Source organism: Austrofundulus limnaeus, unplaced genomic scaffold (assembly GCF_001266775.1).
Source record: "Austrofundulus limnaeus strain Quisiro unplaced genomic scaffold, Austrofundulus_limnaeus-1.0 Scaffold99, whole genome shotgun sequence".
Taxonomy (NCBI): Eukaryota; Metazoa; Chordata; class Actinopteri; order Cyprinodontiformes; family Rivulidae; genus Austrofundulus; species Austrofundulus limnaeus.
In genome coordinates, this window is record NW_013952501.1 from 793330 (window position 1) to 808910 (window position 15581).

The window sequence follows — 15581 nt, forward strand, 5'->3', positions numbered from 1 at the left end:
ATTGTTTCAAATTATTTATATTGGACAACCTAGTTTCTGAAAAAAAAAAAAAACAGAAATTTAATTTTATTATTTTTTTAATTAACCTTTATTTAGCCAGGAAAATCCCATCAAGTTCACTGATTTCTTTTGCAAGGGCGGCCAAACTCACAATTTGTGAATGAGCTATAATGCACATACCATGTAATGATGGGATTTGTGCTATGCATTTGGTAAATCACACATAAGATACAAAAGAGCCGTGGGCAGCTAAGCTCCCAGGAGCAGTTAAAAGGATTAGGCATCTTGCTCAAGGACACCACATCATGTGGGCATGGCGGGGAATTGAGCCTGCAACTTTCTAGTCCCAAGATGACTCTCCTACCTTTGCACCACAGCCGTCCAGTAAATTGACAGTGAGATTTAGAAAACTGCACAAGGGGCACCAAATAAAACCTTGCCTAGGACACCAAATTGGCTAAGGCCGGCCCTGATAATAAAGATGGATTTATGAAATATGTAACTCGTTTTAATACTATACAGCCCAACTTTTTCCACAAGAAGACTTGCATATCAAGCAAATCTTTGTTGCAGCAATAAATCAACTGAGTATTTGAGTTTCAAGGGCAAATATACACAGGACAGGTATTTTATCATACTGTACACAGCCTGAAAGAGGGAGACACGTGCAGAAGAGAAATAAATGAGGAAAAATATAAGAATATTAACGCAAGTCAACCTGTTAAGCAAAATAAACACAGCTGACCTTGTCAAATCTTCAACTTGAGTCTGCGGAGACAGCAGATCGAAGTCATCAAGCGGAAGTGCAAAAATCACTTTTATAGCGGAAATCCCTTTCCCCTTATTCACCAATGTTCCTGCGCACCGCGCGAAATTTGTAGTATAAATATTATCAATAATGTTTTTTTAAAGTGGCGCAGCTGAATCCTGTTCTTGGTTCGGTCTTACCTGTTAGTTCACTCCTGTCCGGGGTGCATGTTGAGGCTTCCTGCACCACATGTACCTATTTATCCACAGCAGAGACCTTTACGCTGCTCCGTGTGTTTGTAGCTCGAGTTAAATATAGAAAACAGGGCCGGGCCGAGCCGAGCCGTCCTCCCTCCTCCTCTGCATGACAAGTGCACGCTGCCTGCACGCGCTGCTGGAGGATGCAGGGGGGGTCCCTCAGCACACCTGGTATCAATTACCAATTATAACACTTCATGCATTATTCGATTTTTTTTATTCGATTACAAACGCTCACAAGCACAGCATTTAAATCTCTCAGACATAATGCTCCTTACAGGATAAGAAACGCATTCCCCCTCATTATTAACTAAGGGCTCTGTGTTGTAACATAAAGGAATGAACAGTAAGTTAAAGCATCATGACTCCACCTGGTGGCGCTCTACACCTCGAGGCCTTGTGGGTTTTTACCTGCACACATCTATGATGATGTGAAGCTTTAAAGCTCCCGCATTAACCTGCAATAACATGGCACACATTCAAAGGTTTACAGCAGTTTACAACTCTGAGTGCAAGGTAAGGTAAGCAGCAGTAGTGCAGGTGATGCTTAAGCACAGTGTGTTTTTTTTTTTTTTTTTTGAATGCTGGTAATATAAAGCAGTCTGAATACATCTCATAACTTTGTCTGGAAACAGGAATGTCCTGCGAGCCTAATAATATACCGTTGTGGTCCATATTTAGGAATGATGCACCATAAATCAAAAACAGGACAATGAAATTGGTTGACAGAATGCAGATCGCCTGCTGCCTTGAAACAAAGTTCCCATGCGAGCTGTTAGCCCTCAGAGTAGTAATGGAAATGACTCTCAGCTACTTCAGCATTAAATTTGAGCTCAGTATCTGTATAAATGGTCGAGTTATAACAATGGTTGTGTTATATAAGGTTGCTTCATTGCGGCTGCCGTCTTAAATTTAACTGACTCCAAATATTAATCAGTTGTATACGTAAATCTAATAAATACTTTCAGAGAGTATTTTTAAAATCTGTCCAGCGATTCATGCAATATTTTGCTAACAGACAGAAAAATGAGCACGCAAACAAGCTCCTAAACTGATCTTTGGCTACAAAAACTCCAAGCTGAGGTTCGATGTCGTCATAAAGGCAAATGATTAAAAAATAGAAAGTTATATGAAATATTTACTGGTCCAAAAATTCCCTAAAAATGCCTCCATAAGTAAAAGCCTTAAATTAAGATTAAACCCAAGAACCACTTGTGCAATTATTAAAGATATTAATATATTTTTCACAGTTCGTCTGATTTTATCAGAACTACTCTGGTTTGGGCTGCAACTTATTCTTTGTTGGCTCAAAGAAGTTTTCAACGATGGAATCCACCAAGTCATCCAGCTCCTTCTTCAGGTGTGTCACATCACTGATAAACAAACAAAAGAAGAAGGAAGAGCAAAACCTTAACACAAAGTTTCTTTTAATTAATTAATCACAGTTGCAGACTCCTGCTAAGACATTTTGAATTAAAAAAAACACTTTAAAGCAAAGCAGCTGACAGATTTTATAAACTCTATGTTCATTTTTTTCTAGAGAAACCAACACAATAAAATAAAATAAAAATAAACCACAACGCATGAATTTATTTGGACTTTGAATTTAAAAATGTAATAAACTTTATTTTCTTTCATTATACTTTGAGGTGTTATACTTAACAATCCCACCCTTAAATCCTGTGACTCCCTGGCCTCTACGTGGACCTACCTGTTCCCAGGAGCAGCACAGAGCTCAGTGTAGTATTTAATTTTTGGCTCGGTTCCGCTGGTCCTCATGGTGGCCACGCCTCCGTTGGAGAAGCTGAAGGTGATCATCTGACTGGAGCTGGAGGTGGGAAGGACCTGAGAGAGGGAGAGGAAGACGTGGCAACATTTACAGAGTCTCCCGTCAGAAAAGTTCTATAAGAACTCGGCGTGTTTCGTGTCCTCACAGCCTTCTTGTCGGGCTGGTTGCTGTCGTATCCGGTGGTCAGGTCTCGAACGGCGGACACAGAGAAGCGACCGCATTCGGCGGGGTACGAGCCCTTCTTGCCGCCGAAGCTGCGCAGCCGCTCAAACAGTTTGCGGATGACGTCCTGATCGTGGCAGATGAAGTAGGAGTTCTTGCTGATGTGGTAGCCATACCTGACAGTAATGAGTGCCGGAGGCAGAGTTTATCTCTACGGCTAATAAAAAGGTGAGAAACTCAAAGTGCAAAGATAACGTGTGTGCGTTTCTTACTCTTCAAAGATGGTGGTGAGCTGTTGAGAAAGGCTTTTGTTTTTTGCAGCCAGATAAGACACCATCTCCCCTGCGATGGCTGCACCACTCACTCCATCCTTGTCCAGTACAGAGTTACAACACATGTATCCTGAAACACACACAGTTGCTGCAGTCAGCTGTTGTTTCCTTTAATAACAGAGCGTGCCCAGTGCCATGTGATCCCATTCTCTGCATCACAATCTTGTAGTCTTTGTTATGTTGTGCATGGTTAAAACAACACTCATCTCAAACCCCAAAACAGAACTTTAACGTAGAGTTTGACTGTGAGCACAGCTAAAACAGAAGCAAAGACTCAAACCCTTACTCAGGTCTGATGGTTCATTATTTATGTTTCCTATAAAAAATGAAGGACTAGGTGCTATTTTTATCCCAGCTTAGAGTGATACAGACACTTCAGTCTGCAGAAGGAGGACATAAGAAAAACATCTAAAGAGGTGATTCTGTTTTTTTTCTCTCTCTGGAACTAAAGAAAAGCCCAGAAAGACATCTTAAAATCCTAAAATTACACAAGACTAGTGACAGCAGAAAGATCTACGACACGTAAATTACTTTTCTTAAGGGTTCAAGGGGCAAAATTTACAGATTCTCATCCGAATATCTAAGATATTCACTATATATGCGGTTTTGAATTTGATTTAAATTACAGGCTGTGGCCCTCCAAGACATTAGAAAACATTATCCAACATGTATAAGAAGTGAAAAAGCAGATGATAAAATAACAACGACAGACAATCTGGTAAAAAAAAGAAAAGAAAAGGTTTTGCTGCTGTTAAATGGCTCTCGTTCATCTGTTCCTGGTTAAAAGTTTGTGCTTTGAACAGAGAACTCCAATAAATGCAGCCAGCAGGAAATATAAAATTAAAACTCTCCACCCCACTTTCTGATGGAAACTTCACTGCACCTATTAAAACCCCTAAAAGAAGTTTTAATGTTTTAAACACTGAATTTCAGTCTGTTGCAGTTGGTACAGTCAATCTGGTTGAAAACATTTCAAGTTTGGCTTGAGCTTTTCATTACAATTTCCATTGTTTTTTTTTTTTTTTATTGGGGCTGATCAACATGCTTCCTAATGCAATTTATTAATACAATAAAAACAACTGCTCACAAAAAACAATAAAGGATGTTACTCTATGTAGACTTGATTTCCCCCTCAGACACATTTATGAACTCAAACCAGCCTCAAACTGATGCACACGTTTATGTCACATCCTGTCAGAGCAAATGAAACACGAACTCTCACATTAGATGTCCCCGTCTTGTGGCTCAACCTGCGTCCATCATTCATTTGTGTGTGCATACCTATGGCTTCTTCAAAAGCAAACAGAACGGTCTTGCCCTGGTCCAAAAGGTCTTTGGCTCTGTTTCCCATCCACTTGAATCCTGTGAGGGTTTCCTGAACAAACATCATGACAGAAGAGCTGTAACCCTGACAAACGACAGCGTTTCCTTAAAGATTTCCATGTTGGTGCTTTAATAATCACAAGCTCACAGGTTTACAGCTACAGCTCAAATTCATATTTTTAACCTACATTTTGCACATGGTTTTTATAAACTATTACATGATGTAAAATCAGAGTTTTAACCTTGAACGTGTTACCTCGAAGTGGAAGCCCTCCTTCAGGGCGATGGCCCGCAGTATTTTAGACGACACCGTGCTTGACAGCATATAAATGTTTTTCACAGCAGCAGCTTCAGGGTTCTGCTCCTTCCAGCAGTGGAACATCCACCAGCCAAGCAGCGCTCCCAACTCATTCCCGCTGAAGACTCGCCACTGTCCGCTGAGGCAGAGAGAGACTTCGGATTAAGAATTAAGATTAGGAAAACTTACATTTGTCCTCTTTAACAAACCGGGCAGAAAAACACAAACCTCTCCTGCTTCTCAGCTACAGCCAGTCGATCAGCATCAGGATCGTTTGCGAACACTACAGAAGCTCCCTCCTCTTCTGCAAGACTAAACGACAGCGTCTGCAAAGCAAATATTTATTATCAAAACAACCTAAATGCAGCATCTGCTGCTCATGATTGAATCTCGTGTATTTTGGCAGTATCTTAGTTCTCACCAAGACTCCCTTTCCCTCCTCAGGGTTAGGGTATTTCACCGTGGGAAACTCAGGATCGGGGTCTTTTTGTTCCTTCACAGCATACGGGGGGAGAAGATCAAAGGCCTTGAACGCTGACTGGACAAATGTGTGGCCAACGCCGTGCACGGACGTGTGCACTATTTTCACCTCTGAAGTTTTATTTATTTCCCTGCGAAGAAAGAAGTTAAAACCTTTTATTTACATTTCTACATTAGTAGTCTTGTTTTTTTTTCCATTAATTTAAGCGCAAATTACAGATCTACTGTATATCCAATCTACCAATCGCAGAACCTTTACTAATTTTAAAATTTTATAGGTGTCTTTTGTTGTGAATTAGTGCTATATAAATTATTTAAATTGAATGTAAGAAGGCCCTCATACAGCTGATTCAGCATTGCACAACTATTAAAAGCATCAATAAAATGCAGCGCATGAAACTCTAGCTGAACATTGTTTGAATCGAGCACCTGTAGTGACAATGTTTCTGAATGGCTTTAAAGTATTGTGTGAAGATATCCTGGTAGGGGTCTTTCAGTAAGGGGCTTTTCAGGGTCTCCTCTGTGTTCCAGGACTCGGGCCAAGGCTTCAGGTTCTCCTCAATGGCTTTAGAGATCCCTACGTCATGAGGAGACACGATCTGAGCACCATTTTCCCAGTACACCTAGCATGGAAGCAGAGGAAAAGATTTAAAAGATGTGCTCATTAACATTATGTTAGGTCTTACTAATAAAAAGGAACAGTGTATTTGATATGAAATAGTTTCAGCTAAAAAATAAATTGACAAACGCTAAATATTCTTGAGTTACCTTGTAGCCGTTGTCCTGTTTGGGGTTGTGAGAAGCGGTCACCATGATGCCAGCACACAGACCCAGATGGGAAACTGTGAAAGGCTGCAAGAAATGAGATTTAAAAAAAAAGACAATCATCAATAATAATAATACCCATTTAAAAATATGAAATCTCATAAAAACTGCACAAAACTATGATTCTCTTATTGACACTGTCCATCAGATGTCGTACGTTACTACCACAAACAACCACCACTAAATTAAAATATATATATACTGACATAATATATAGTCAGCATTTAGCATTTAAACAATAAAAAGTTAACATGATTATTAATTATAATTAGGTAAAAACTTATATTTGGGTATAAATTTACTTTAAGAAAGAATGAGCTTATCATGTAGTATTTAAGGAAAATAATCAAATACATGTCAAATGAAATCCTAAACGTTGTGAAATTTTTCTCTTGTTAAATAGACAACCTGTTGAATCATGCGTGTTATGCAACATGCTCTTTAGCGGGGGGGGAGTGGAGGTTTTGAAAGGAATTTGCCCCACAGCTTCAGATCGACAGCCAGCGTGTTGTAACGTCCAGTGAAACCAGCCTAATGTACAGATCACAGAAACCGCAGAGCCTACCACAAAAGGTGTTGGTGTGATGTCAGAGAAGAGGTGAACCGGCACTCCTCGGCTGATGAACACGGCTGCGGCCAGGTCGGCAAAACGCCTGCTGCTGCCCCCGCTGGGAGGGTGGGCTCGAGCATCGTACCCAATCACCACCCCTCGCTCTTTAAGGGTCGTAAAACTCTGCTCCAGGTACGAACAGAAACCCTGACAGGAGGGGGGGAAAATAAAAAAGATATGGACAAGGCAATTAAAATGACTTACTGACCAACAAAATCAGTGATTTCAACAGTAAATTTTAGAATTGCACAATAAATGTTAACATTATTTCAGTACCAATTTAAGGCTCCCCTTATAAATGGCTTTTAAAGAGTTTATATATAGTTTATTAATTCATCTGTAAACACTTTATAAATTATTAATAAGTGTTTATAATGCATTAATTAAGGTAAAAAAGAGACTAAACTGTCCGGTTTCTTTCCAAAAACTGAGCTAAATCTGTTTGGGTATTAAACATTTCAGACTAGTTTACTACTTTGTAAGCACAATAATGGTTAGGAAATGCATATTTTAACATATAATATTGTACTGTATTACTGCAATATACATATCCACAATTATTAAAGGGATCCTTATTGTAAAGTGTAAAACTGTACACTATTTTGGATGGAATTTTTTTTTTTACTTTTATGATACCTCAACATTGTTGACAGTAGTTACATGTTTGAACAATAGTTTCAAATATTGATAGCCAGCACAACGTTTAAAAAATTGTGATTTTTCACATTAAAAACTAACTTTTGGCATTTATAATTGCCATTAATAGTGTACTGTATTACACTTTACGATAAGTCTCCCTTTGACAGCTGTGAATATTTACAATGCAGTAATATAGTATACTAATATGTTAAAATATGTGTTTCTTATTGTTTTTGTGCTTACAATGTAGTAACCCAGTCTGGAATGTTTAATAAGCACCTTTTAGATGTAATATGTACGTGAACAGATTTGTCTCATTGTTTGTAAGAAACTGGACAGTTTTGTCTCTTTCTCGTCTTTAACTATTGCATAATAAACATTTATTAATGATTTATAAAGTGTTTACAGCTGAATTAGTAACGTATCTATAAACTCTTTAGCCATCTATAAAGGGGAGCCTTATTGTAAAGTGGCACCATTATTTCTAAAACAGCAACTCAGTAAAAAAAAAAAAACATTTTGTTGATGATCACAGAGCAGTGGGAAAAGTGAAAACTCTTCTTGCACAGTATGTATGTAAATTGGTAACTGAGAAACAAACTGTGAAGTACTTTGTAGAACTTAAACAGGGTTAAAATGTGCCATGCCTGTAAACCATTTATATAGTTAAATGAATTAACCCGTTTCTGCCTTACTCAAAAAAAAAAAAAAAAAAAACCTAAAATATGTAATGAGAAAAAAAAACAACCTTATTCTTAAGATACAGATTAAGTGACACTGGCATGATTGAGTGATGATTTATTATATTATTATTTGTTGTAAAACAAAACAATTTCTAGCTGCAGGACTCAAACTGAACTGAGTATAAAAAGGCTGGTTTGTGAGCCTCACAGCCGACACCAAGTACAGCTTCATGAAAGCAGGGAAAGGAAAAATAAATCAAATGTGCCATGACGGTTCATGTGACCCGATGTCTAATGAGCAGCAGTGTCTCATCGATTAACCAACCTGCGTGGTCTGGATGATAGTCAGGTCGTTCATACAGGACACGCCGGGGCCCATGGCTGCTCTCAGTCCTGCTGTACCAAACTCCATCCTGGATGAGAAACATTTCCTCAGAGCCTCCACCGCTCCCTCCTTCACCAGATTCTGCACCATTGATGTTGTTTTGGGGTTCTGAAAAAAACAAAACAACCTACATCAACATTTGTAAGAAAACCCAATAGCTTTTCACATTCAAACGATTGAGTAGCTTATTTTAATATACCAAAAAAACTACTTTGAAAAATCTTATTCACTACAGATAAACTGAGCAAAACTTGACTGAAAGAGCTCCTGTGACATGTCAATGCAAATACAATGAATCTGTCCAGTCCGATGGCTCCTGTTTGTTGTGGCCCCCTCAACAAACCGCCCCAACACAATATCCAAATGTTACTGAATGAGTCCATTCTCCAAAGAGATTTAAATCACCGCATGTCTCTTTAGATTTAAGGACGTTTTTGTGTTGGTCAGATGGCTGGAGTATGTTCTCAGAGGCATCATTACCACACAGGTTGTTCAAACAGCTGATGAGTGAAACTGAGGCAGAAGAAATGAGGAAATTAAACATTTGTGTAAAAGCAATAAGAAAATTTCTCACAAGTCCTCTCATTTAAACAGTTATTGAAATAAAATACAGTTTAAAAACACAGTTCTGGTTTCCTCTGCCAAATCAGGTAAAAGGTTTTGAATAGAAAACAATGTCAAACTTGACATTTGAAGACAGATTTCTGATGTTTTTTAATGACAATCAGCTGATTACTAAATACCACACTTCCTGGTTGCATCATCACATTACTTGTTCCTATTTTTTTAAATACTATGAACTGATATGTAAAGCCTTTCAAAATGTGCATATAGAAAAACGTCAGTAGGCTTTTTTAAATGATCCACATATTTAATGCTCGGTCAGTGACATTTGGACCCTGTTTTGGGTCAGCTCACCCTGTCATACTGCAGCCACTGTCGGACAGCCTCGTCTAGCTTCGTGTCACCGGTTGGGGTCAAATTATCCTCCATTTCTTCTTTTTTCTCTCGAGTCAAACTGCGTCCGAACCGGCGAGGTGGCTGTCAGCCTGCAGCGAGCCAGACGCGTACGTACATCCGACAGTAACGTGACCCGGGTGTGACGTAAGCACGTACAGACAGTTCCGGTGCCTTCACTACTGTAAACTGCAGCAGACACGCGGTCAAAGAAATGTCGACAGTACAAGCCACTGTAATAGAGAAACATTTTTAATTGTCTCTAAAATAACAGTTTATGTAGCTCAGTGGAATAAGCCAACAAACATACACTACAGTCTGTCCTGAATGCTCAAAATTAACTGCGCGCTCATACGATGTATTACGGTATAATGTAGACTAGTTAGTTGTGACACGAGAAAACTTATTTCCTGTACGTCCAAACAGAAACTCAATTTTAACTTTTTCTGATTCAGAGGTTACTAAGTGGAGAACTGACTACTTTAAATACCTCTTAAAAAGAGAGGATATAATATTTGTAAAACTATTTTTTCCCTGAGCTCTGACTTTTTACTCTCAGGATTAGGAAAAAGTCAGAATTCTGAGAAAAAAAAATCAAAACTCAGGAAAAAATATGTTTTGCTCTGTAATCCTCTTCCGTGCAGAAAGACTGAAAGTTTTACCCTCAAAGTAAACGAGGTAATTAAAATATTAATCACGATAAACCTATGTCTGGTTCAAATCTACCACCTGTTATGTTGAAATCCTCCTCCTCATAGTGAAGCATGGTGGTGGAAGCATAATGCTGTGAGGTAATTTATTAGAAGGGTATAGGAAACTGGTCAAAATTGAAGGAATGGAGCAAATAAAAACCTGAAATCAGAATATCACCTGCATAGACTTGATGTAATAATTACTGCAAAAGGTGATGTCACAAATAATTTTGAAGGAAGTGGTGAATGCATCGTTTTCAAGTGATAGGTTAATTACTTTTAATTATCATGAATTTAAATTCCAGCTTGTAAAGCAACAAAATGTATTTATTCTCCAAAGTCCAGAAGACATTTGTAAAGATCAGTGGACATAAAAAATGCTTCTAAACTTTACTCAGAACCAGTTTTAATGCTCAGTCTACCCCTCATGACCACTGGAATTTTTTTTCCACGACACCACTTCGTGCTTAAAAAGACATTATCGCCTCCTGGTGGTGAAAAGAAAACACTGTCACGTTTCTTTCTGTCCCTGCAACACTTTCAGTAAATCACAACTATGTTTTGCTGTGACCTCTGCTGTGGAGGTAATTACAAAGTGAAAGGAGTAGTTTGTAGAGGTAGTGAGAGCTAGAGAGTAGGGATGATAATTTATGTTGACTTTCATCTTATTGCTGTGTTTCACTGGAGCGACAGGCTCAGTTCTGGTGGGGGAAGAATCCGGGTCGTGTGTGGGATAAGTAGAGACAGAGGTTTAATGGACTGATACGAGTCATCCTCACAGCACATCATGGTAAAAACTGTGCTGCCTGCAACAAAACAGTAAATGTCCAAGTCAAACTATTCCCGGTGCAGAGCCAGATCATTTCAAATAATTTCCAAACGTGTTCAAAGTAATCAAAATACTTTATTTGGCTCCAGAGGAAAACAGTTTTAATGAAACAACCAAGATCAGACAGAGGATCTTATTGTGCATTTGTGGTAGTGTGTTAGAATTTGTACAATGTGTGTTAAGCTGATTTGAGTTAAACAATCGATTCTCACACTAAACAAATTATAAGAGAAAATGTAGGTAATCATTTCTTTATGCAAGGTCATCAGCTCTAATAAACTTTATTTACACCAAATGACAAATGTGACGAATTCTAAAGTCCTAATAACGACATCGTCCTTATTTTAAAACTTTAGAGAACAAATTGTCTCTAAATGTCCTGTGACATCTCATACAAACTGATCCTTTTTTTTGCGTTTCCTTTGTTTGATTCCAAACAGATTATCCTCCTCATGCTGCGCACCAGATTTTTTGTTATTAAATTTTTTCCAGTTTTCTCTCTTCTGATTTTTTGATGTCTGCTTCTGCATCCCTCCCCCTCCAGTCCCGCAGAAAAGGTCCGATTTTCTTCCTTTGTGCATCTCTGTCTGAAATAAAAAAACCTGCCCGGTTTTCTTCTTCTTCCTTCCCTTGTTTTGCATCTTGTTTGGTTGCGGCCCTCCTCCTCTTGGCAAGTCCTCGTCTTCATCTAAAGCTCGCTTCTTCGTTGGTAGTGGGTCTCTGGAGGTGGGCACGAGTCTTTTGGGTTTCCACGGTTTGACGCTGCCGACCGGCTGCTGCTGTGTGAGGCTCTTTGTCTTGTGTGTTGAGTTCGGGAAGTCACTGTCAGTGAAGATGATGTGGCTTGGTCTGGGTTTGTGCATGTTCGGGGTTTGGAAGGTCGTCTTTTTGGGTTGGTGGTTGTTTGTGTGATGGCTGATTTTTTGTTTCTTCTTTGGCGGTTCAGGAGTATGAGGGGCTGGCAAATGGCCCCTTTTTCTCATTTCTAAAAAAAATTAAAAAATTTAAAAAAAAACAGTTTGATGTTTGATATCTTAATTTGATTCTTAATTTTTATCATTACTCTTTTTTTAACATCAAACGACATGCAGACAATGATCAGGTGATTAAGTAAAAAAGGATTTAAATAGTCTAAAACATTGAGAAAATAACTGTTTGCAACTAACTTAATGGTTAAGAGAAACAATTTCTCTGTAGAAATTCAAGTTAAAAAGAAAGTATTTCTATTTGTGGTCATCTGCCAGAAAAGAAGCTATAACCATGTATTTTTTAAATACAGTGGTGTGAAAAAGTGTTTGCCCCCTTCCTCATTTGCTGTTTTTTTGCATGTTTGTCACACTTAAGTGTTTCGGAACATCAAACCAATTTAAACAATATTCAAGGACAACACAAGTAAACACAAAATGCAATTTGTAAATGAAGGTGTTTATTATTAAAGGAGAAAAAAAATCCAAACCATCGGGGCCCTGTGTGAAAAAGTGATTGCCCCCTTGTTAAAATATACTATAACTGTGGTTTTTAACACCTGAGTTCAATTTCTCTAGCCACACCCAGGCCTGATTATTGCCACACCTGTTTTCAATCAAGACATCACTTAAATAGGAGCTGCCTGACACAGTGAAGTCCATCAAAAGATCCTTAAAAGCTACACATCATGYCGAGATCCAAAGAAATTCAGGAACAAGTGAGAAAGACAGTAATTAAGATCTATCAGTCTGGAAAGGGTTATTAAGCCATTTCCAAAGATTTGGGAATCCAGCGAACCACTGTGAGAGCCATTATCCACAAATGGCGAAGACATGGAACAGTGGTGAACCTTCCCAGGAGTGGCCGGCCGCCCAAAATTACCCCAAGAGCGCATCGACGACTCATCCAAGAGGTCACAAAAGACCCCACAACAATGTCCAAAGAACTGCAGGCCTCACTTGCCTCAGTTAAGGTCAGCGTTCATGCCTCCACCATCAGAAAAAGACTGGGCRAAAATGGCCTGCATGGCAGAGTTCCAAGAAGAAAACTACTGCTGAGCAAAAAGAGCATTAAAGCTCGTCTCAATTTTCCCAAAACGCCTCTTGATGATCCCCAAGACTTTTGGGAAAACATTCTGTGGACCGATGAGACAAAAGTGGAACTCTTTGGAAGGTGTGTGTCCCATTACATCTGGCGTAAAAAGAACACTGCATTTCAGAAAAAGAACATTATACCAACAGTAAAATACGGTGGTGGTAGTGTGATGGTCTGGGGCTGTTTTGCTGCGTCAGGACCTGGAAGACTTGCTGTGATAAATGGAACTATGAATTCTGCTATCTACCAAAAGATCCTGAAGGAGAATGTCCGACCATCTGTTCGTGAACTCAAGCTGAAACGAACTTGGGTTCTGCAGCAGGACAATGATCCTAAACATACCAGTAAGTCCACCACTGAATGGCTTAAGAAAAACAAAATGAAGACTTTGGAGTGGCCTAGCCAAAGTCCTGACCTGAATCCTATTGAGATGTTGTGGTATGACCTTAAAAAGGCCATTCATGCTCGAAAACCCTCTAATGTAACTGAATTAGAACAATTCTGCAAAGATGAGTGGGCCAAAATTCCTCCAGAACGCTGTTAAAGACTCATTGCAAGTTATCGCAAACGCTTGGTTGCAGTTGTCGCTGCTAAGGGTGGCCCAACCAGTTATTAGGTTTAGGGGGCAATCACTTTTTCACACAGGGTCATGATGGTTTGGATTTTTTTCTCCTTTAATAATAAACACCTTCATTTACAAATTRCATTTTGTGTTTACTTGTGTTGTCCTTGACTATTGTTTAAATTGGTTTGATGATCCGAAACACTTAAGTGTGACAAACATGCAAAAAAACAGCAAATGAGGAAGGGGGCAAACACTTTTTCACACCACTGTAACTCTTCATTTGTGTGACTTACCATTGACATTCATCTTTATCCTGTACTGTCTGCGTTTAATGTCCTGCACAGTGTCATAGTGTCCGATGAACGGGCTGCTTGGATAAACTCCACTGAACATCCTCTTGTTCGTACACGCCTGAAGAAAAACACACAGATGTTAAGAAAACAGCAATAACCAAAAAATACAATAACAAAGTGGAAAAATCAGGATGTGCATAAAGAATAGACTATAAACCCTTTAAATTTGCTCAGTCTGATTAAAAATCTGATGTTTAAACCTGAAGAAGCTGTTAAAAAATGTTTCACCTCCCAATCATATTATATTCATATATAATATTCATCTACAGTGGCTCAACTTCTCATTGAATAACCGGTCACAAGGTTTAAAATGTAAGAAAAATAGAAGACCTTTTAAAATAATTTCTAATAGCTTCTTCTAATTTAGTTCAGCTGTGTTGACCATTTCATCAAGCTACTGTTGTTTTTCCTGGTCCCTTTTTAGTATAGAGGACAAGAACCACAAGCTGGAAATCAAATGACTGAAACAACTCTGATACTTCATTTTAAATAAATTTATCACAAAAAGTCAGGACATTTGTGTTTGGTAGATTATTTCCTTGTTGTTATTGTGCTTCTTGGTAATAAATTACATTCCGAGCATCTGACTGGCAGCACCTGGGGGTACCAGAAGCTCAAAACAAGTGTCAACAACAACAGCAAAATAACCTGTTTGGCAGAGAACATTAGGCAAGTTTCTTATGTGCACAACCCACTTACCCAGCACTACTGCTCATCCCACAAATGCATGATCCTTACAAATATGGCACCATTTAAAAGGGAAATTAACAGGCTTTCCAACCGAGTAAGATTTATTGCCAAGAAACATTGCTACAATTAAGAAATTGTCTACCAAAAACAAATTCTCTTACATTTTTTTTGCTGTTGAGTTACTCAACAAAGTTACCGACATGATAACAGTTAACCAAACAGATATTCAATCATCATTTAGCAAAACAAGCTTTCTTGCAGTTCCAGTTACCCTGCTGCAGTTTCTTGTAATATGTTGCTCAAATCAAAGCAACTAAAAATGACAGCAGTGAAACAAGTGAAGACAAAAGTAAAGTACTCACAAAGCCAAAGTGTCCTTTCTTGGAGCAGTTGAAGCAGTAAGCAACAGATTGATCTTTGTTCTTTCTTTGCTGCTTTACAGGAGGGCCACTTTTAGTCTGAAGAAAACAAAAAACAAAATGAAGTAATTTATTGCAAAAGCACGTTTTTTTTTAAAATGAATAAAACACAAAACAAGCAAAGAGGGGTTTCGTACCCCACTCAGCTGCCTCCATCATTCCCATGCACCGGTCTGTATCACACGGTGAATATGGGTGCAGATATAAACTGGTGATTACCAAGGTATAGTTAAAGGACTGTAATGACCCTGTATGATAAGTAACCATGTACGCGTTTGGGCGTGCGTGTGTGTATGTGTTGGACACAGGTTCCCGTCCCCTATGGGCCCAGGTTCTGAAAGCCTTCCACGCTTCAGCGCTCACAGCAAATATACACTGATAAAGAGAGAGAAAGGAGACACACAGGCAGAGTGCATTTACTGCTAATGTCTCTCACACACACACACACACACACACACACACACACACACACACACACACACAC

General features: G+C 38.8%; 3 protein-coding genes across 5 annotated transcripts in view; all 3 read right to left on the bottom strand.

Annotated features, from left to right (window-relative positions):
• The window catches only part of tbc1d1 (TBC1 (tre-2/USP6, BUB2, cdc16) domain family, member 1), a 50857-nt gene extending 49736 nt beyond the window's left edge, over positions 1-1121 (bottom strand). The window contains exons 1-2 of one of the 3 annotated variants that reach the window (XM_014013258.1): positions 949-1121; positions 746-857 (exon numbers count right to left, since the gene is read on the bottom strand). The gene's annotated coding sequence lies outside the window, so the exon portion shown is untranslated. The remainder of the gene's footprint in view (positions 1-745; positions 858-948) is intronic. The other 2 variants (XM_014013257.1, XM_014013259.1) reach the window with 2 other exon arrangements.
• An 84-nt stretch (positions 1122-1205) lies between these two features.
• On the bottom strand, positions 1206-9640 carry pgm2 (phosphoglucomutase 2). The gene is made up of 13 exons (XM_014013261.1): positions 9450-9640; positions 8472-8639; positions 6780-6971; positions 6158-6241; positions 5819-6012; positions 5331-5520; positions 5138-5235; positions 4868-5048; positions 4570-4663; positions 3229-3358; positions 2940-3132; positions 2717-2850; positions 1206-2378 (listed from the first exon to the last, which is right to left on the bottom strand). The coding sequence occupies exons 1-13, from the start codon at positions 9522-9524 to the stop codon at positions 2276-2278; spliced, it is 1836 nt and encodes a 611-aa protein (XP_013868715.1). The 5' UTR covers positions 9525-9640; the 3' UTR covers positions 1206-2275.
• A 1424-nt stretch (positions 9641-11064) lies between these two features.
• The window catches only part of LOC106520931 (zinc finger CCHC domain-containing protein 7), a 21732-nt gene continuing 17215 nt past the window's right edge, over positions 11065-15581 (bottom strand). The window contains exons 5-7 of the mRNA XM_014013265.1: positions 15041-15136; positions 13929-14046; positions 11065-11994 (exon numbers count right to left, since the gene is read on the bottom strand). Coding sequence (XP_013868719.1) covers positions 11399-11994; positions 13929-14028 — 696 coding nt within the window. The 5' untranslated portion in view covers positions 14029-14046; positions 15041-15136 and the 3' untranslated portion in view covers positions 11065-11398. The remainder of the gene's footprint in view (positions 11995-13928; positions 14047-15040; positions 15137-15581) is intronic.